Source organism: Monodon monoceros, unplaced genomic scaffold (assembly GCF_005190385.1).
Source record: "Monodon monoceros isolate NGI ecotype Baffin Bay Population unplaced genomic scaffold, NGI_Narwhal_1 Super_Scaffold_9, whole genome shotgun sequence".
Lineage (NCBI taxonomy): Eukaryota > Metazoa > Chordata > Mammalia > Artiodactyla > Monodontidae > Monodon > Monodon monoceros.
In genome coordinates this window covers 6,457,507-6,480,020 of record NW_021703786.1, presented here as the reverse complement: position 1 = coordinate 6,480,020, position 22,514 = coordinate 6,457,507, and the positions used below count along the sequence as shown (strand labels likewise).

The window sequence follows — 22,514 nt, the reverse complement described above, 5'->3', positions numbered from 1 at the left end:
CATCAAACTGAGTTTTTCAGGTATAAGTATATAGCTCTTTCTAGTGTGAGAATGTTTAGCTGAAAGTTCAATGCAGGTTTTATATAAAAATTTCCAAGTGTTAATTTCCACATTTTCATCAACATGTCCATGTCACCGGGTGTTTTTACAGACCTGACGAGTGCAAATTAATCCACATGGATCAGGTTTTTTTCTTTTAGAAGAAATGATTATAACCAAATTCTCAGCTCGTGGGTGTGAGTTTGCAGGGTAGAGGACGGCTGTAGGAAGCCGCACACAAGTTTTCATTTGGGCCTTCCACGTTTAGGCACGTGGCGGAACAGAAGCCACCAGCTAGCATTCCCACGCACGCCGTCGGGGAGGAATCCTCTAGTGGTGGCTGCTAGGGCCACACAGAGCACCCAACACGAAGCAGCAGCACCGGGTCGCCCAAGAAGAAGCAAGACCCCAGGGTCCTCGCCTGTCCGCCCTAACAGTGCTTGTGGGCTCTACTCTCTCTAGCTGGCCTTGTAGTTGCAGCTACTTGCTTTGAAGGAGTTTTCCAAATGGATTGGAGGGGCAGCGTGAGACCACACGAGGTACCTTTCTGATGCATGTCTCCATTAAAAGGGCAGGTATTCTTCCAAGCAAGTATACGTATGCCCCCCCCAAAGCAGTTTATGAAGGGCCCTAAAAATATCCACGATTCTAGGAAATCACTGCTTTCTTTGAGACTCCAGTTGGGGACTAGAAATGTCTACAGCAACTTGCGCCAAATCTGGCCCGCTGCCTGTCTTTTTTTTTTTTTTTTTTAATAAATTTATTTATTATTTATTTACTTATGTCTGTGTTGGGTCTTCATTGCTGCACGCGGGCTTTCTCTAGTTGCGGCGAGCGGGGGCTACTCTTCATTGCCGTGCACGGGCTTCTCATTATGGTGCTTTTCTTGCTGTGGAGCACGGGCTCTAGGCAGGCGGGCTTCAGTAGTTGCGGCGCACAGGCTCAGTAATTGCGGCTCGCGGGCTTAGTTGCTCCATGGCATGTGGGATCTTCCTGGACCAGAGCTTGAACCTGTGTCTCCTGCATTGGCAGGTGGACTCTTAACCACTGTGCCACCAGGGAAGTCCCCCGCTGCCTGTTTTTGTAAATAAAGTTTTACTGGAACACATTCATGCTCACTCATTTATGTATTTCCACGGCTGCTTTTCTGCTCCAATGGCAGAGAGTCTGGCCCACAGAGTCCTGCTACCTGGCCCTTTACAGTCAGTGTGTCAACCCCTGCTCTACATGAGCATGGAGCTAGGAATGAAAATATGGATAAGAAAGTGTGACTCTATGATTCCTAGAAACTGGGAGGACTCAACACATCTGAAAATAAATGGTATTTTTTATTGTTGCCTTTAAAAAAAAAAGGTATCTAGAACTAACACATTTGATCTGGAACATTCTATATAAACTTTCACTCCAGCGATTACAAGTTATGGGTTTTGCAGAAAACCACTAACTTCAACTATCATTTTGTTCTAGGTGCACCTGAGGGAGTCATCTGTGTCAATTTTCTTGGGCTGCCAAATCTATCCACTGGCAGGGCCCAGGGTAAACGCATCTGGGAAGCAATAATGAGAAGGAATATAACTGAGACACCCTAACTAATGTTCTGTGAGGTTCTCCAGCGCTGAAAAGATACTGTTCACTGTCCCACCGTCGGTCAAATAAACAAACTGGGCTTGTAGTTTCTGGTGGGGTTGAAGGGTAAGATCTCAGAGGGGAACTTTAAACTTGGCAAGAAGGGGAGAGTCTTTGGCGAAGGCAAGGTGAATCCAACTTGAACTTCGCCTCCTTCCCTGCCCTCCAGCTGGTGAAGAGTCAGATTCACTGTTTCAAGATCTATTGAAGTGAACATTCTCCTCTGGTTCTTTCCAGAGTGGGCACAGGCAGGGCTGCTGTCCTCAGGAGTGTGTGGACAAGACACACAGTGGGCTGCCTCCCACCCTCCATGCGAACTCTGATGGAACCCAGAATAAATGACTGTCAAGCACCTCTTCCAGGTCAGCACTCAGGTTGGTGCTGAGGCAAATGAAGATATGACCCACCTTCAGAGGTTGCCCTGGGCAAGAGGCAAGATGGTAGATGTAAACCATGGGAGGCACAAGAGCTCAACAGCGGCCACTACATCCCCACCCATCAGTGAGGGTCAGCAGGCTCCTGGCCTCTAGTCACTGCACTGCAGTTTTGTTTACAGGTGTCTCTACTCCTTGACCTTTGTGGGCAGGGACTCTGATCTCTGACCCCAACATGGTGCCCTATACCTAGTAGGCACACAAAAATCAGGTTACGGAATGAACGGAGGGTTGGACAAGCACAACCACCTCAGGGCCTTTGAACAGCTGATGAAGACCTCCTTCCTCTGCCTCCATCTGGCCCCACGGTCCCAGCCGGCCAGGGTCCTGATTGGCCCTGCATCCTCAAGAGCTCCTGAGAGTATTCTGCAGCCCTCCAGGAACCGCCCCCCACCACCGCACTAACCTGCAGGTGTCCCTGAGCACAGGACTATGAGGTAGACCAGCTACATGGAACAGGCTGAGACAAATCAGCGTAAAGCACCCCCAAAAGGCAACCAAAAGCTGAGAAGCCCATTGAGGGAGTGGCATTGAATTAAATACAACCAGACATGGGCTTCCCTGGTGGCGCGGTGGTTGAGAGCCCGCCTGCCGATGCAGGGGACGCGGGTTCGTGCCCCGGTCCGGGAAGATCCCACATGCCGCGGAGCGGCTGGGCCCGTGAGCCATGGCCGCTGAGCCTGCGCGTCCGGAGCCTGTGCTCCGCAACGCGAGAGGCCACAACAGTGAGAGGCCCGCGTACCGCAAAAAAAAAAAAAAAAAAAAAATACAACCAGACATGCCGTTGTCAAAAAAGGGGGCTACAAATAGACAGTTCTAGAAAAATCCTAGTCCATGAGAAGGCAGAAATTCCTATCAGAACAGGCTTTTTGAAATAACTTGCAAGTGAATTACAGCAGCTACTTCCTACGGGAGGGGAAATTATTTTAGGCGGCTTTCCAGTCCCACATGCTCCTTTAATCTAAGTCATATGCAAGAAATATTTATTGAGGGTGGAAGTCTCCCCATAGGTGTGTTTTAAGTGCAGGCCGCCCTGGAGCACTCCAGTTAGCTCTATAAAGCTGCCTAAAAGAACATTTTTAATGCACTGACTCGTTTGCTTTAACCTGATTTCTCACTGCAAACAAATAAACCCCGTACAAGTAGCTGCTTTCCTGCGCAGACGGCCTCCGCTGCCAGGCATGCGCCAAGTTCTCGGGGACGCCACCATTAGGATGGTGGTTTTCAATAGAAACTTGGCATTTATCATAGCGAGAGCATTATCTTCTCAACAGACGCTGACAATTTGTCCTACTCCTCCCTTGAGAGAATCCAGTAAGATCACGTTTGCTTCCCCTGCATGCTGTTTCTCCGACTACAACATTTCTTTGCCTGGAAAGAAAATATTGTGACTCCTTGCCATGTTCACTTCATTAGCATAAGAGGAAAAAAAGCCAAATCCTCCCATTGGCCTCCCCCCACAGTAGCTCCAGCTGGGTTAAATCTAGCAGGATCTCAGATGCAGGACTTCTGTGGCTCGGGATTTGTCATAGAGCTGTTACAGAGGGACGGGGCAGAGGCTGGGAGAGGCCAAGAAACTAGCCCTTTTAACAACTGAAAGACATCCATTTGACACACAGCGGGTGTGTCGTGCAGACTATGGTGGGGAGTTTACAGGATGGGGGGGGCGGTGAACCTGGTGAAGTCAGCAGTTTGGGACTTCGGACGCAGGAGGGGCAGGGGGTGTGAAAAACGAGAGAGAGAGAGAGAGAGAGAGAGAGAGAGAGAGAGAATATGAATGTGGGGAGGGGAGATTCTCATGGAGCAGACATCGTCAAACTTGTCTCTTTTAATTCTTACACTGCTTCTCCCCACCCTCACCATAAATGACTTTGTATTCTCACTTAAGAGACAAGAAATGAGTCTCAGGACAGTGAAATCACCAGCCCCAGGGCACAGCACTAATAGCAAATAAGTGATGGCATCTGGATTCAGACTCAGGTCTACCTGATCCCAAAGTCCAGAATCGTTCAGTTCCATCCCACGCAGCCCTGACAAGTCCCAGGAGCCCGGCAGTAAACGCCAGCGGCATCCCTCTGTTCTTTCGAGAGGGAAACAGTGTCCCCACAAGTGAGTCCTCTCTGTCCACAGCCAGATTTCCCAGCATCAGAGATGTCCGTGCTTTGGCTTAATGTTGTTGAACCCGTTCTCACCCCCCAGCCTGGCTGATCACAAAAAGGCAAGTCCGGGGAGAAGCTGCCGAGAGCCCACCTGCTACCTCCACCCCAGGGAGAGCCAAGCATCCACGGGGCCGCAATCAGTCAATGCTCCTGCCGGCTTCTGAAAACCACAGACCCTACTGGATACCTGCCACTCAGCAGGCCCATTGTTTTTCTTAGACCAAAGACAGAAAGAGGAGCAGGGGAAGATGCAACCTGAGATGCATGAGAGCCCACTTCACCCTCCTCTGATCCGTCCCTTCTCTGGGGCAGCTGCGCATCCACCCTCGACACCAAGACCTGCCTGAGAATCTACCGGCTCCGGAAAAGGCCTTGCTGACCAGCTCCACCTGCCCAGATAGCCTCTCAGTTCTAACAAGCTTTTACTCCATGGTGGAAATAGCTCATTTATCCCAGGCTTCAGGGGAAAGATAGGATCCACATAAGGAAATGCTCCCGATGACTGAATATATTCTCTTAAAGCCCCATTTTATAAAAGAAAAATCATAATTTTACCATTTGAAACGCCTCCGATGTCTGGCATAGCCCTGCCCTCTGATACAGAGGCCCACTCATCCCACCACTATTTACTGAGTACCAACTACGGCCCAGCCCCTGGGCCCATGCTGGTGCTGCACACGGTTAGGAAACAGACCCAGCCCCACCTCAGTGGAATCTGCAGTCTCCTCGGGGCAAAGAGGTTACATGTAAACTTGATTATTTTTTCTGAAAAACCAAGATCCCCTCTTTTGTTCTCCTTTATGGAGTCTTCCAGCTCCTGGTTTGTTTTCTTTATGAGACAGTCTGTAGTTACTTTACGTTTACTATTTACTCGTTTGCTCTTCGCTGGTGCTCTCCAACCTCATCCGAAAACATCTACAAGTAAGCAGGGACCTTGTCTGTTTTGTTCATGCTGCGCCCCTGGCTCCTAGCTCAGGGCCTGGCATTCAGAAGATCGGGTGAATGAATCAATGAACAATGAACGACGTGCGAGGCTGCAGACGAGATGCCTTCTGGACCTAACGAGGAAGGATAAGGATGGCTGTTTCCCTGCACCAAATGGTCCTACAATGTCGTACTTTGTTGTTGTTGTTGTTGTTGTAGTACGCGGGCCTCTCACTGTTGTGGCCTCTCCCGTTGCGGAGCACAGGCTCCGGACGCGCAGGCTCAGCGGCCATGGCTCACGGGCCCAGCCGCTCCGCGGCACGCGGGATCTTCCCGGACCGGGGCACGAACCCGCGTCCCCTGCATCGGCAGGCGGACTCTCAACCACTGCACCACCAGGGAAGCCCCAATGTGGTACTTTTTAAGACTGAAATCTTTTTGTTTTTATAGGTTTCTCTCCCTCCTCTTTACATTGAATTTATTAACAACATCTTCCCACCCCTTAATGTTTGCAATAAATTCGAAAACCAGAAGACCAAGCTCATTAGACTCAGGAAAGAAAACTCAAATGAGGATGTGGAAAGCTCTCTCAAGAGGCTAAATAAGCTCAATAAACAAGTTAGTAGATCAATATATATAAATATATTTTAATAAACACCGGTTAAGTGATACTGGGACAATTTCCAGACCGTATCCTCTATTCTTCCTCCCGCTCCCCAAAACAAAACAGTTTATGTATTCAAGCAAGTTTAAAGAGCTCGTCAGCAGGGTCCAACCGAAAGAATTCTCTTTTGGCCCGTATCCGTTCAGTGTTTTCCATCAAAGCCAGAGCAGCCTGAAGTCAGTTCCACAAACTCGAGGCATCAGGGTAGCTGGAATGAACTCAAGATACGTGCCACTGAAAACTAAATGAAACTCAATCTTCGTGTTCAGGTGAAGAGGACCCAGGAAAGACTTTCAATTTGTGTTATCCCCGAGGTGGGAGGAAGAACTGAGTGGTAAGCCCACCCAAAAGACAGATGTGAGAGATGGAAAAGACGGAGAGAGAGAGAGAGAGAGAGAGGGGAGAGAGAGAGAGAGAGAGAGAGAGAGAGAGAGGAGAGGAGAGGATGGGAGCGGCAACGCCAGAGGCGGAACCTGAGTCTTAGGATGAAAATAACAGCAGCTCATGTTTCTACCGTTTATTAAGCACTTAGTTTCTGGCAGGATGCTAATAACTATATATGCCTTAGTTCATTTACGTGTCTCGACAGTCCTATGCAGTATCATCCCCATCCTACAGATAAAGCAACTCAGGAAGAAAGAAGTTAAATGACCTGCCCACGGTTACAGAGCTAATAAACAGATGAGCTGGATTTGACACCGGACAGTCTGAGTATAAAAAAATCTATGTCCTTATTACCAGGCAATATGCTAAACCAGGGGGTCGGCAAACTCTGGGCAAGAGCTGCAATCCTGCAGCCTTCTGTTTTTTGTAAATAAAGTTTTATTGGAACACAGCCACAACCACTCATTTTCATACTGTCTATGACTGCTGTCATTCCTGCTACAATGGCAGAGTTGAGTGGTTGTGAGAGACCATCTGGGCCACAAAACTGAAAACAGTTATTATCTGGCCCTTTACAGAAAAAGTATGCCAACCCCTATGCTGAACAGTAGTGATTCTCAGCATTTCTACCCAAGTGCTCCTAGTGGTCAAGTAAATCCTGGGACAGCCCAGAATGACGGGGTACAGAGCCTAATGCAGCAAGGAGCCTATCCTGAAATGTCTCCAAATCTCAAGGTTTTTCAAAAACAATTATGCAAATTTTGCAGTCCATGCCATAATATTTGTGCTAATGTAATATATGTTTTAAACAAACAACCATCAAGTCACAGTCGGCTTCCTGCAAGATATGTCACAGAAATCCTACGGCCCAGCACACTGCTAGGCACAAACGCTCACACACCTGAGGGAGGTGGCCCAGCCCAGCAGCCCTCATGGAGCTACAGGCTCAGGCCTTCCGGCCAGGGCTCAGGTCTGCACCTCGGCCCACCGCTGTCTGGCTGTGGCTCCTGCGCAAGTCCTTTACGCTCTCCCAGCCTTCCTTTCCTAACTTTCAAATGGGGATAATCCCCCCACCCCACAGGGCCGTTGGGACAGTTACAAGTCAAAAGGCACATGAAAGGTCTGGGCAAACAGCGATCTCTGAATCTGAACATATGCCAACTTAGTTGGAATGGAGACCTGCGACATCAATAAATCCTCCTTTTTGCTTCTAAAACACATCTATCAATAAAGGAAATGGGGTGGTCTTTTTATTTTTTTTAATTTTTTATTGAAGTATAGTTGATTTATAATGTTGTGTTAGTTTCTGGTATACAGCAAAGTGATTCAGTTTTATATATATGTAAATATATATATTCCTTTTCATATTCTTTTCCATTATGGTTTATTACAAGATATTGGATACAGTTCCCTGTGTTATACAATAGGACCTTGTTGTTTATCCATCCTATATATAATAGTTTGCATCTACTAGTCCAAACTACCAATCCAACCCTCCCCTGCCCCCCCCTTCCCCTTGGCAACCACGAGTCTCTTCTCTATGTCTGTGAGTCTGTTTCTGTTTCATAGAGCTCCTTTGTGTCATATTTTAGATTCCACATATAAGTGATACCATATGGTATTTGTCTTTCTCTTTCTGACTTACTTTGCTTAGTATGATAATCTCTAGGTCCATCCATGTGGCTGCAAATGGCATTATTTCATTCTTTTTTATGGCTGAGTAATATTCCATTGTTTATATACCACATCTTCTTTATCCATTCGTCTGTTGATGGACATTTAGGTTGCTTCCATGTCTTGGCTACTGTAAATAGAGCTGCAATGAACACAGGGGTGCACGTATCTTCTGGAAGTATAGTTTTGTCCGGATATGTGCCCAGGAGTGGGATTGCTGGCTCATATGATGACTCTATTTTGAGGTTTTTGAGGAACCTCCACACTGTTTTTCATAGTGGCTGCACCAATTTACATTCGGGGTGGTCTTTTTTTTTTTTTTTTTTTTGCGGTACACGGGCCTCTCACTGTTGTGGCCTCTCCCGTTGCGGAGCACAGGCTCCGGACGCGCAGGCTCAGCGGCCATGGCTCACGGACCCAGCCGCTCCGCGGCACGCGGGATCTTCCCGGACCGGGGCACGGACCCGTGTCTCCTGCATCGGAAGGCGTACTCTCAACCACTGCGCCACCAGGGAAGCCCCGGGGTGGACTTTTTAAAGGAGAAAAACTTTTTTTGGTTTTTTTTAAAAATCAGAGAATCGGCGAGCTCCCCCACAAACCAGCCCAGCACGGCTCTCTCTGGCGCTAACCCTGCCCTTCTGCCGCTCCCTAAGAACACTGACAATAAGATCAGAAAGACTGCCTCTAGTCATTCCATACGCTCGTTTATATTTCCTAAAGGGAAAAGCACCTTAAATTGTTTTTTTTTTCAAATAATAACACTCTACAAACAATAAGGAGGCCTGAAAATATTTACGTCTGCTGCCAATTAGAAAGGACAGTTAGCGACCTCAGCTACCAAAAATCTCTAATTTACAACTAATCTGATTCTGCAAATTACATTTTCTACTACAGACCACCTAAAAACAACTTCCTGTAAACAAACCACTCTGCTGGGTTGTTTTTTTTTTTAATATAATTAAATCCTTATTTTGCTCTTTAACTACACGAAGCTCACTCTTTTGCTACATGGGGCAGAACTGTTTATTTTCAAAAGATGTAGAAATAATCCCCAAGTGGGAGCTCAAATCGGAGCCCAGAGGAATCCTACACTCCAAGTCAATGATGAGCTGCCCTTGCCCAGGACTGTGTGTCTGTCTGTCTGTTCTGCCTTCCGCAGGCCACTTCAGGTAACACTACACTTACTGGCCTGTGCTGGCTCCTGACCCCAGTGGCCGAGTTAAATCAGGAAGGCAGATTGTAAATAGGCATGAAGTAAGTGTTCTGGAACATGCAGGAAGGAATACTTAAATCTGCCTGGAGGTGGTCAAAGGTTTCATGCCTTTTGGAGTTGGAGGCCAAGCGTCTCGACTTCTCCCAACTCCCATTTATTTAGGGTGAGCAACTTATTCTCGTTTGCAAGTCCCGAGCTCCTGGAAACCCCTCAGGCCTAGGCAAACCAGGACAGTCGGTCGCCCTGCCTTTATCCAGCCTAGTTCTTCTCCTTACCATCAGGAATCCATCAATAATATTTCTTGTTTGCCTGCTGTGTGTTACCTTCCATCTGTGCCCACCCCCTATCCCCAACCACTGCACTTTGGAACCAGCAGTCATCAACCTTTCACTGTAACAGCCCCTCCACCCAGATTCCTCCATCCTGGAAACGTCCTGGTTACGCCAATGTCCCATGAAGAAGAAAGGACCATCACCCTGGCTGCAGAAGGTATGTGGACTTAGGGCAAATCACATCCCACTCTGCTAGCAACTCAGCTCAAGGAAGACAATACGAAGTGGAGAAAAATGGAAATAGCAAATACAAATTCCATCTATCAAATCTCCTATTTATTTTATGCAAAGTTTTCCTGCTGCTTATTAATGCCAGCTTTCCCTCTACCATTTAATCTCTGCTTCCATTTCATTCTTGGAGGCCTGCGATTATTCTAATTCAGCATTCGGATGACTTCATTTCCGCTCAAGTACACCCAGGTCAACTTGGATAGAAAAGAAAGAGGAGGAGAAGAAAAATAATCAGCTAAAAGCTATTAAATATCAACCGTGTGCCTCATGATTGGTTTGAAAGGCAGTGGTGAGGTTAGCAACAGTCAGAAACTCAACCCTTCTGCCTCTTCCTGCATATTAACATTTCTTCTGGGGCTCTCACTCTTATGGCTTCGAATGTAAATAAAGTACCGACTGGCAGCCCACTTTCGGCTAATTCACAAATACCAAGTCTGAAATATACAGAGCTGGAAAAATTTACAGGGTGGTAACTTGACAAATCCTGCTGCTCTACAGAGAGCCTGATTCTCAGAGGACAAAGGAAGCTGGAAAAAAAAAAAAAGAAGAGAAAGAAAGAAAAAAGAAAAGCATATGCGACCCATGTAATGGGGTATCCTATTGATGGGCTGGGGGGATGGGCAGGAATCTCCATATCAATGTTCACGCCACAAAACAATGGAATCCGATTTCTATGCCAAGTCTAAATGAACTGAGCTTTCTCCTCCATAAGAACCACTCCTTGCACCCACTGGCACAAGCCTGAACCGTGATTTCTCAGACACTTTCAGTTCCCACTGAAGTACATCCAGGGGTAGAAAGGCTTTCTTTCTCATGCTAACAACTCCATTGTAAGTGACGTCCTCAGAGCCTGCCAGGAGGGCTCTGGGAAGGTAAGCTGGTGGAGCCCTTAAACCCCTTCTCCCTCTGCCTCCCCAGGCTCATTAACTCCTTCCTGCCCAAGGGCTCTCCTGCCCCGGGTCTTTCTCCTCATGGCCCCCTACAAAAATTAAATAAAGCTAAACCATACTGGGAAACACAGTTAAACAGCAGAGCCAGAAAGTTCGAGCCTTGTTCCCCTAACCTTGCTATGCATACGCATGTGTGATTAGCATAATCTCAAACTTTTCCCAGCTTGCTACCCAGAAGGCATCCTATTCTTCTGTTTGTATATTTTAAAACACTGTTAACAGAGCAATAATAATGTCTGATGCATTTGCCTAACAACAGCTGGCTATATTTTATACACTAAAAGGGAAATGGGCAGTTTTCCTAGAAACCCACTCGTCTATTTCAGGAACTCCTTTTTGAAGCAGAATAAAAATAGAGGATTTAGGAGAAGTGAGGTTGAGGTGTTCAATCTGTTTCGAACGCAGCTCTCCCCACCGGCTGCAGCAGAGACGGAGGGAAAAGTTCATCAGGAAGACACAAAGTCCTCTGGCAAGAGGGTTTACCTGCAAAGCCCAAGGCTCATATTACTTGTGGGTCCTGCTCGCTTGTTTGCCACCACCTGGCCCAGGAGGCCGAGGCAGGCAGATGAGGCAGGAGTCTCCTGTTTGCTGAGACTTTTTGCCCTCAGCAGCTCTGCCAGGGGTCACAGGGCAAATCAAGTCCCCTCCCCCGTATGAAAGCTTCCAAAGGGAGAGACTGACACAAACCAGGCAGATTTAATCAAACACCAGGACAGTGTTGGCCTTGTTCTGGGCTATTTTACAGGAAGAAAGTTTAAACCTGCAGGTAGCCTTCAGCGTGACCGGCCAGGGAGGGGAGAGCCAATGGTCCTTCCTGGTCCACTCTAGAGTTCTCAGTCAAGGTCTGAGGAATGTCACGGCCCTCCAGAGCAAAGGCCAGCAGGTGACAGGCGAGGCCCGGGCACACCGACCGCTTTCCAGTGAGTCCGCCTATACAAACCACTTCAGAAGATGCAGGCCTCGTGGGAGCTGTGAGGCCCACGAAGGACAGACAGGACTTTTGTACTCCAGGCCTGGTCGGAAAGAACCGCACACCTCATGGAGCTCTGTTTATCTGCAATTTGCATTAGGAAGCAATAAAATCAGAGTCCACTCTCAGGAATACGGTTAACTTGCTTATTCATTTTCTCACAAATCTCCTGCCTTTCACATTTCAAAGGCTTTATGATATTTTTATTCTACATGTTTCTCTCCTCACACATACAGCATCAAAAGGGGCATCTGAGCGGTGGCCGGGGGTGCCAGCATCGTACCTGCACATAAAGCCTGGAGCTAAAACGTAACAGGCAGCCAACACTCCCTCAGTGGGCCCTCTCCCAAGTGCAATCAATGAGATCTCATTATATTAAAAAGCCAATTCATTCTTGTTTTCCATTTTTTTCCCCCAAAAGCTTTCAAGCACCATTCTCTGTAGCTCAAGTTAACTTTTATAGCCCACACACAACCCCAACCCAACAAAAGGACTCGAAGGCCCCTTTTTGCCCCATTTCCACGGGGCTCCCCTAAAGAGCTGGAACTTTCCAAACCACCACCTCCTCCTTTAGGGCCTTGGCTTCCCATCCGCCACAGTGGGGGGCTGGCCCAGGAAAGGGTTAAAGCCCTCACGTCAAACCGCAAACTCGGGCACTGGCCCAGAAGGGACATGGGAACCAGGGCAGCCGAGTGATAAAGGCCGGATTGTAGCAGCCCACTGAATTGGAAATGACTTGTAGGCCTAATGAAACAGAACTTTGGCAGTAAAACAGAATGAAAGGAATGAGACAATAAAAGGCTGGAACAAAGGGTGCAGAGTCGGTTCAGCTTAGCAAAATAAGCTCACTTTGTTGGTGGGGAAAGCCAAAGCCGATTAGGGTAAACCAATGACTAAGCGTAAGTCTTCCAAACTAATTACACAGTTCACCATGTGAAGTATAATTGGGAGCCTCCAGATGCGGCCCGCTCTGCTTTCACAGGAGTTATATAAAGTGAGAATTACCTAGCGAGCTCGGCACCGAGCAGCCCTCTCATCGAGGTGAACAGCTGAAAGGTGCAGAACTGCTCCATCCGGGACGAAGCCGAGAATTCATTAATTTAAAGGCCTCTTTTTGATCTCGCAAATCCTATAAGTGAGAATTTAAGAAGGAGGGGCCTACAGGGAGAAGGGAGGAAGCCCTGGCACTTGGAGTTGCTTTGATCCCAGGGCTTTTTAATTACCACGCTGGGCTCGTCCGGATGGCCGTGAAGGGGGAACGGAGCAGGACAGCCCGATGGACGGTCTCGGTCTGTATGTGCGCATCTAGAGCCCTGTTTACGTGCCATTTTTCGGAACGGTCTGTATACATCATTCCTGTAGGCATGAAATCGTCAGCACAGATAACGTCCACTAGGAAACCTGAAGCAGTAAAATAAATTGCCATAGATCAACGTTCTCGACAAATGAACCAAACCTGCTCCCTCTGAGGATGGGGCTGCTCAGTGGTAAAGTGGGAGATGGGGTTTTATAAATGCTGAAAACGAGTGACTCTCCAGGTTACATGATCTTGGACAACTTACTGACCTTTCTCAACATGAGTTTCGTCCTCTCCTAACAAATATTTCACCTACCTCACTTGACATCCCTGAGAACCAAATTTTTAAGTGCATTAAGAAGCTTAGCACAAAGCACACGAGCCTCTAATTCAGAAACATCAGAACACCGTAAGAGAAGTTCATGCTAAAATCCGAACTTCACAAATTCTGCGTCTTCACTGAGATCTAGCACATGTAATAGGAAACTGGAAATACTTTATACTCATAGGGTGAAGATTACAGTTTATAAATGGTAGCTTTTTCCCAGTAGAGAGTCTTTCATTGCCCTTTGACCTTGAAGTGCAGAAATTAACTCTACCACAGTTACGACTGTTTTATTTGTTACATCATGCTCATGACTACCAATGACATCTTGTCTTGGTTACAGTCTATAGGTACCGTAGATACCTATCTATCCATCCACCTATGTATGTTTATTTAAACACTTTCTAAATTATTCCATTTTCAAGCTTGAAACCAACCACAGGAATAATCTAGTACAGAGGTTGGCAAACCACAGCCCATGGGACAAATGGGGTCCCAAACCTGTTTCCATAAAGTTTTATTGGAACTCAGCCACACCCAATGGTTTATGTGTTGGCTACATCTGCTTTCTCCACGTGACAGAAGTGAGTAGTTGTGACAGAGCGAAAAATATTTACTATCTAACCCAAGTTTTCCACGCCCTTCCCTCAGGTGAGAAACCGAGGCCAGGAAAGAAGTGGCCTGTTAAGGTGCCTGCCTCGGTGGTATCACCATGCGGTCATTGCCCAGTACGAGGGTCTGGGACACCTCCTCTTACCTTCCTCCAACGAGGGCAACAGAACAGCTACCCAGGGGTGAGGACGGCACCCAAGTCAGCAGAGTCCTTACGCCGATGGCCGCACTTCATGATCTCATCTTAAACATAAACAAGTAATGACATCCCTAACCCGGGGGTCAGGGGGAGGGGGGGTAAATCTTCTGGGAGGAAGGTGGGAGAAAAGCAAAAAAGGGTTTACAAGCCTCCAACTTGAGTCATTTCAAGCTCTCAATGTGCCATCCTGCACCCACTCCTCTTACAGTAATGACATGTTTAGACTCCCTTAGCTCAGAGCCCCAAGACATCGATCTTACCCATCTTGATTGCCACCTGAAATAAACAGCCGGGACAGCTGCCGCCTCAGGCAAGACGGGAAGAGGAAGAGGAAAGAAGCATGACAACGAGGGAAACCTAAAAAGAAGGTGGCAAACTCTGATGGAGCCTGTGGAAAGATGGACAGTTCTAGACTTGGAGGAGGTAGGGTGTGAATTCTGGCTGTTATACTGCCTTACCTGGGTGACCTTTGCTGAGACTTCACCTCCCTGACCTGTATCGTCCACCTTTGTCAAATGGGCTGGATGACACCAAAATCCGCTGTGCAGAAGCAATGAGGCCATGTAGGCCCAGGTTCCTGGCACTGTCCCTGGGCACCCAGAGGGGACACCATTTTTCCTTCTCTTTTGCACCCTCCCCACCCTAAGTCTATCTTGGGGGTTGATCAGCAGCTGGAACGGGCCCAGGGTTTGGGTTCTATTATCAGACAAGCCTAGAGGAGAAGTCTGTGAGCTTTCATAAGGCTGCGACCTTGAGTCAAAGGTGCAGTCCCACCAAGACTCCATGTAGCAATCTACAAAATGGGCAGTACACCCACCAGCATCCCAGAGAAGAATTGAGTGAGATAACATAAGTCAAGGGCCGGGCCCGTATCCAACACTTAACACGTACTCACTAAATTACTCACTGAATTATACCTTACTATGTGCAGTTAACCAACTGAAAAGAGCCCCTAACAGCTTGACACAGTCGGGAGTGTGTGCCTATGCGTGAGTAGACTTTATGCAAGCGTGTGTGCGTGTGTTTTCCATCTCCTTCAATCAGTTTGTCAATTTACTGTTACTCCTTTCACAGCCACTGGATTTACTCAGCACCCCTGAGGCCCAGTGGCAGGGTCTCCCCTCCTTTGACCATTCTGGAGTCAAATGAATTACACCAGAATCCCGGGAGGCGGTGGGCTCTTCCCAAGGGAACACAAGGGAACACACATCACACCAGCCGCCGGACGAACGAGGAATAAGCTATTCTGAAGACAGACCCAGATAACACACAGAGCATATGTATGCAACAGGCCACTAACACATGACTATACAGAGTGTGAGGGTTGTGAGACATTCAACGGCCTCCTTAGTCCTTGAATAAAACACTTGATAGGTTTACGCATGCTGCAGGAGTCCGCCGACGTTACTGCAAAATTAACTGAGCGGCTTCAGACCCGGCGAGTGCCAAGCCAGGGAAGAGTCTGTGGCCGCCTCCCAGTCAAGAGGACGGCTGTTCCCAGGGCAGGGATGGTCACTGCTGTGGGCTCGCACTCCCCCCACCAACTGCCGGTGGACTGAGTCCCAACGCTAAGTGTTAAGGAAGAACAATGGAAAGACAAAGAGAGAGAAAGGAGAGAGAGAGGGAGAGACCCAGAGCTGGGCATGTGCGGAGATGTGGTGAGTATGAGCCTGTGTGGAAAATTCTAACAGCCCATCTGGGCAGCATCAACTTCCCCGACACCCGCAAATAGGCCCATGAGATTCCAAGGCAGGTTACGGCTCGAAAAAGAAATCCCACCTCATGTTTGCAAACACTACCTCCGGCCTGGTTTTAAAGGCAGAACGGTAGTAAAGAGGGTTCGCACTCCAGAGCTTTCCATTACGCAAGCTGGATTTGTCTCATTAAGTTATTTCCAGTCTCTCTCCCTAGGCAGGGTGGGGCTGGGGGATGGATCAATCCCCCTTTAATGCTGTAAATCAGTCTCGAAGAGAAGCGCCATAGTGTACACAACCACCAACACACCCAGTTATTTTTTAGAATCTGCCAGAATGAATCAGCCCCCAACCGGCAATGCCAGACAGTGCCGTGGGGAAGGAGTCTTTCATAACCGACCCAGAAGGGCAGCTGAGTGCCATTCCAAACGCAAGGCTGGGCTGGAGGAGGCTGGGTTCTCTGAAGCATGGTCTCCCATCCATGCAGAAATTGATTAATACCAGAGACAGGAAAATCTCTATTTTGAGGCTAAACAGAAGTCACAGCACTCATCCCAGAGGGCAGTTCACAACTGGACACTCCTGGAGATGGGATCATAGCTGCCCATTGCCTTGGGCAAACAAATGAAAGCACAGACCTTTCAGACTGGCCAGTGGGCGGCAATGCCTTTGTACCACCCAGGGCAAGTGTGACAGGTGTCCTGGGGCAGGTGAGTGGCAGGGCTTAGAACAGCCGCGGGGTTTTCTCAGGATGCCTCGGCAGCCCTCTGCCACATCAGTCCTTCGGTGGAGGCGGGAGACACATGACGAGACACACAGAAGAAAACGATCCCACACCTGTGCTCCCAGGACAATGTCCACAACTGCTCAAAGATGCAGGAGGCGTAGGCCCTGTGCACACACTCACCTGCCAGCCTCCTGGGACACAGGAGCCGGAGGAGGGGCACCACACAAACGCCAGCAAGGCTCAGCGCCCAGCAAGCTGCCCTGCTGGAGCCCTGGGGCGACAGAGTCATTGGAGGAACGTGTCACCCTGGGGCAGAACCCACTCTCCAAGGCAGTGGGTCCCCCCCCCCACCAACTAGAAAAGGGCTGAATTAATCATCCATGGTTACGTGCCCTGTCTGTCTGTGTGACTCTGTCTGTCACACACACACTCCCACACTCCACTTCCTGACTCATCTGGGGCATTCTGAGTTGCTCCCAGCCCGTTCCCGCAGCAGAGCCCAGGGGATAATTGTACTGCTGTCTCACCGACATTCTGACAGGTACGAGCCCAGCATCTTTCCTGAGTTTCCTCGGGCGTTGGACAGGGGAGGGTTCAGCCGCAAGGGCCCCAGGGAGCCTCCTCTCTCAATGCATTTTCCAGAAGGGCACAGAATGAAGCCCAGTGCCAACTCTCAGGCCAGCTTCTGCAGGAGCTCCTGCCCTGTGACTCACAGCCCTGAATCCCTCACCAGGAGCTGCCACCATCAGCTCCCGGCCCAGGCCCCACGCGGCCGGCAAATGCCAGTGACTCTGCACTCAAAGGCCACTCTGTCTGCTCCTGCAGGCACGTGGGATGCCGTGCCCACCACAAGCCGGACTCTTCCATCTCAGCTCCTGCCAAATTTCATTTACATCTTGACGGCCGAGTCCAAGGACAAGGTTCTTGAGGACACAGCTGTGGCAAAGGCAGGGGCCACGGCAGCCACCTCGAAGGACTGAGCAGGCTGCCCCACCTCAATGCGCCGCTTACCTTGCCAAACTGCTCGAAATACTGCTTCACATCTTCCACCACCGTGTTCGCAGATAATCCGCCTACAAAGATTTTCTTTGTTCTTGTGACCATCTGCAAGAAATGACAAGAGGAAGACATGGGTTAACTAGGTTATCTGAAGCCACACTCACCGAGATGCCGAGCAAGCCACTCTCCACACTTCTCTAGAGAGGAAGGTGATGTTAGGAGTACGCCAGCCGCACCAAGCGGGCCCTGTGGACGTCTCAGGATACCGGAGGCCATCACTCGGGGCACCTTAGGCCTTCAGGCCGCAACCTGAAAGCTCGAGTTTCATACAGATGGAGAGTGAACCTCTTCAGCTATAACACACGGCCTCACTGTGATGTTAATTCACGCGTCAAAGCTATTTTAAACCTAAGAGACATGAACAAAAGAGAACTACGTGCATAAAGGTCTGCTGCCCTGAAAGTACCCATAAAGTGTGTCCATAAGAAACTCGCACATAATTCAAACCCACGTGCAGACTGCCTACACCGAGCCGTTCTGGGTGCTGGCTTATGTCTGCCAACAGGACAGACAGGACCTCATACACTGGGACCGCCCTCCAAGCCCGGCCCCCAGGGCTCCTTCCCCTCTGGATTTCTCACCATTCACCTTGATTTGTCCTACACTCAGCCAAGCGCAGCTGGTCCCCAGGCCTCCACACCTCTGTCCACGCAGGTCCTGCTCCTTGGGAGACCTCTCCACTCCTGCACCTCCCTTGCCAAGTTCTGACTTTCCTCCGAGATCCAGTGCCCTTCTCCCAAATTCAAAATACCTGTATAGTCGCCCCACCCAGAAGCTGTTTCTCCTGCTTCCAAACCCCAGATGCTGCGCCCCTCTGCCTCTCACACACTCACTACTTTCCACCTCGAACTGAAGTGAGTGATAATCCTGCCTTCGTTCTAACATCCTCCCCCACACCGTGGGCTCCTGACTCCTCTCGGTACCCCCCGGGGTGCAAATACAGGGCCAGGCACACAGAAGTCCACAGCCAAAGTCTGGTGGATGCAAAAACAAACGAATTTCTGCAATGGCCACATTTCAGAATCCCACCAGCCCTAAAGCAAAGGGAGGAGGGAACTCGATGAGTGGGACCAATAATCTTACACAGAAGAGTGAAAGACAATAAAATACAATAAATTTTATTCTGAAGACTAAGTTAGGCTGTGTGGGGTTTGCGGTTGTTTTTTTCTTTTTCTTTTTTTATTCTTCTTTAATGTCAAATAAAAAATTTTAAAACTCAGTGGATACAGGGTCTCACCAGTTTGGCTGCATATAATAAAAGCACAACGTCTTAACTCAATGGCTAGATCTTGTCACAATATATAATACATACATACCTCAAATCATCACATTGTATGCTTTAAATATCTTACCATTTTATTTGTTTATTACACCCCAATAAAGCTCTGGGAAAAAATGTTTGATGAGAACATATGAAGAAAAGCAAGACTAAAACCCAAAAATAAATGAATGAGAGGAATCTGAAAACATTAAAAAAAAAAAAAAAAGAAACAGCCACAATGTCACACATGTCTATTCTAAGTCGATGCAGGGGGTACTTCCCTGGCGGTGCAGTGGTTGGGAATATGCCTGCCAATGCAGGGGACACGGGTTCGAGCCCTGGTCTGGGAAGATCCCACATGCCGCGGACCAACTAAGCCCGCGAGCCACAACTACTGAGCCCACGTGCTGCAACTATCGAAGCTTGCGCGCCTAGAGCCCCATGCTCCACAACAAGAGAAGCCACCGCAGTGAGAAGCCTGCACACCACATCGAAGAGCAGCCCCTGCTCAGTGCAACTAGAGAAAGCCCACACGCAGCAACAAACACCCAACGCAGCCAAAAATAAAAATAAATAAATAAATTTATTTTTAAAAAAAAAAGTCGATGTCTGTTGCCTAAGTATGGGGGCCGTGGCTGCCTGGATCACGTATCACCGAGTCTCCCGACACATGTGTGGAGAGAATGAACCAACCAACCCATTCCCAACAGTAGAGGCTCAGTGGAGTGACACCTAAGGGCACAGCGGTCCCAGGCAGGCTGTTCTAAGGAGTGTGAAAGGCTCTGGAAACCTGGCTTCTGTGTCTAAGTCTGGATGTGACCCTGGACAGGACTCGCCTGAGGGCTGGCTTCTGTGCTCTGCACGTGAAGTCCTGGACCAGAGCTCCCTGCCCCGCCTAACCCTGAACTCCCCCGAATCTGTGAGCATGGTGGGCCCGACAGGGAGGCTCCCAGACCTCAGGGACCTCACACTTTAACTCAGCAGTTCCCAGAGGGGACACATTCCACCTCAGCCCCCTGACTGACCCCCGACCTGGAATACCTTTGTAGTGGACATTCTGTGCTGTCTCAGGAGGACACTGTCCTGGTGACTCTCATGCATCTCACTGGCCACCATGCAGTGGTTTGCATGTGTGTTTAAAACTGTTATTTACTATTTTTTCATCTCTTTTCAGATGAATGAGAAATTTGATGAGATAATGTACGTGAGGACATTCTATGAAGATCCCACCAGTGTCCACACCTCCGAGCTCCAAGAACCTCTGGTTAACTGGTGGGCATCTTATCCAGCTCCTTGTTCATCTCCTTCCTTATCTGTCTCCCTGCTTATCCCTCAGTCTCCCTGGTGGATCAAGGTCACCTTCATGGTGACGCTCCATCAGGCCCTCTCCAGATTTAAATCTCTCCCTACGCTCACTAATCGCCAATTTTTACTCATCTAACTTTCCTAACGCATTCATTCAACAAATAGATTAAGTGCGAGGTGCTGGAACTCACATTCAAATACAGTGTGGAAGTTAATCCCCTTTAAGATGGAGATATAATAATTAGCCTACCACACAAGGTTCCTGCTGCAACTAAATTAAATAACACATGCCCAGGGCTTCCCTGGTGGTGCAATGGTTGAGAATCTGCCTGCCAATGCAGGGGACAAGGGTTCAAGCCCTGGTCCAGGAAGATCCCACAGGCCACAGAGCAACAAAGCCCGTGCGCCACAACTACTGAGCCTGTGCTCTAGAGCCCACGAGCCACAACTACTGAGCCCGCATGCTGCAACTACTGAAGCCCGCGCGCCTAGAGCCCGTGCTCCGCAACAAGAGAAGCCACAGCGATGAGAAGCCCACGCACCGCAACGAAGAGTAGCCCCCGCTCTCCACAAGTAGAGAAAGCCCGCACGCGGCAACACCAAAAATAAGTAAATAAATTTAGAAATAACATATGCCCAAGTGCCTGGCGGGACAGCGCGTAGACGATAAATAAAAGGTCACCAGCTGAATCCAAAGTCAGCTACTAAATCCATCCTTCAAGCTCAGAAGAAACATACAGCAGAAAGATACCTTCTACCAAACACTTTGATAAATCAACTCTTATTGCCCATTCTCTTCCACTATCATTTCAAAAACACTTTCCTACATCTCTACGTGATTTCAGATGGGCAAAGACTCCCAATAGCTTCATTTTAGATTTTTCATTCCTTTTTTTAACCCCAGCCAAGCAATTAAATATCTATAAAGAAACGCTAATGTGATCTACAAACATGCACTCGTGGAGTTTGCAACTTAAAGAAACTCTGGAGAGGTATTCCATAAAATGAACCCCACGGTCTCATTCAGACATTGTGTAGAGCCAGGTGGGTATAGACAGCAGGCCCTATATATATTCCAAACGTTCCCATGGACGCAGAGAATTAAACGACCAACGTGTCTTCATTCCAAATAACAGAAGTCAACAGAACGTTCATTCCCCAGTAACTGGTAAAAAGAGAAGGTCCCCTCTTACACCCTCCACCGTTGCCCTACAGCCGTAAACCTGCCAAGACAGAGCCCTAAATGCTGGGGAAGACATCCAGCTATAAATCTACACAGTCCCAAAACAGTCTTTAAAACACTTCTTTTAAAACAAGGATGAGAAATTCCAGGCCCCAGACAATGTGGCCAAAGTGTCCAAGTTACTAAAACATCCTCTCCAGGAACCAGCTCAGATATAGAGATAGATCCCCACTCTTCAGCAAACACTAAAAGGAGGCTGGTTTAATCAAAACCTTCCAAACGTGAAGAGGCCAGTGGGAAGATGGGCAACACTTGGTTAGCTGCTCACTGACGTCTCAGCTTCAGGAGAGGACAGCATGGCTGGGGGGTGATGGGGCTCTGCAGGTGACCCCTCCCGCCAGGGGCGCTGGGGAAAATGGGAGTGAGTTACTTTGGGAATTCTGATGGCATCACTGCTAAATGGGCTGTGCACTGCTCCATGATTTGCATTCTGGAGAGGGACGCAGGGGGCAGGCAGAGGATGTTAGAATCACACACTCTTCCCTCCGTTTCCCTCCCACCTCCATGGCTCCTTAGGACAGCAGGAAGGGGCCAGCGTGGGGACGTGGTGTCCAAGGTCTCAGTGGACTAAACGGAGGTCCTCAAATTCCCATCAATACTGTCAAGGTTTCATTTCTGTATACATGTGTGCGTGTGTGTGTGTGTATTGGGGGTACCTCTCTATTCCCAATCCTTGAGTCTTGGCTTCTATGTGCCCCAGGAACCAGACCTTTGTGCCCATAAACCCAGACCTTTAACCCACTCTGACCCTGGAAACAGCAAGCAGGACCCCCTGGCCCCCGACTCTATGGCCCTCTGTGTTATAAAAAGTCCTCTCTGCCCACAGTGGAGAGAGCCACCTGTGTCTTCTTCCTGTGCTAGGCCCTTCGGGTAACTGTTTCCCAACCCACAGCCTTCACACCGACACACAGCTACTGCACGCCAAAAGGCTCAGGGCCTCCACAGCACACTTAGATGGAGAGAGCCACCCATATGCTCCAGAGAGAGCTCAGTCCGAAATCCACAAGGAAATGGGTCTGAAACATCCTTGGCTTGGAGTTTTTGGTGGAAGGTTGCACCCAGAGCGAGGGCCCTACACCCTTGGGGACAGCCCCTCCCCTAGCAGATGCCTCCTTTTATGGCCTAGGGCGGCATTCTGGGAAGGCGTGTGTGTGTGTGTGTGTGTGTGTGTGTGTGTGTGTGTGTGTGTGTG

The 22,514-nt window shown here is 48.7% G+C and overlaps 1 protein-coding gene across 3 annotated transcripts in view; it reads right to left on the bottom strand.

Annotated features, from left to right (window-relative positions):
• The window catches only part of MSI2 (musashi RNA binding protein 2), a 388,273-nt gene that overhangs the window by 236,045 nt on the left and 129,714 nt on the right, over nucleotides 1–22,514 (bottom strand). For all 3 annotated transcript variants that reach the window (XM_029211534.1, XM_029211535.1, XM_029211536.1), the window contains exon 6: nucleotides 17,466–17,558. In XM_029211534.1, coding sequence (XP_029067367.1) covers nucleotides 17,466–17,558 — 93 coding nt within the window. The remainder of the gene's footprint in view (nucleotides 1–17,465; nucleotides 17,559–22,514) is intronic.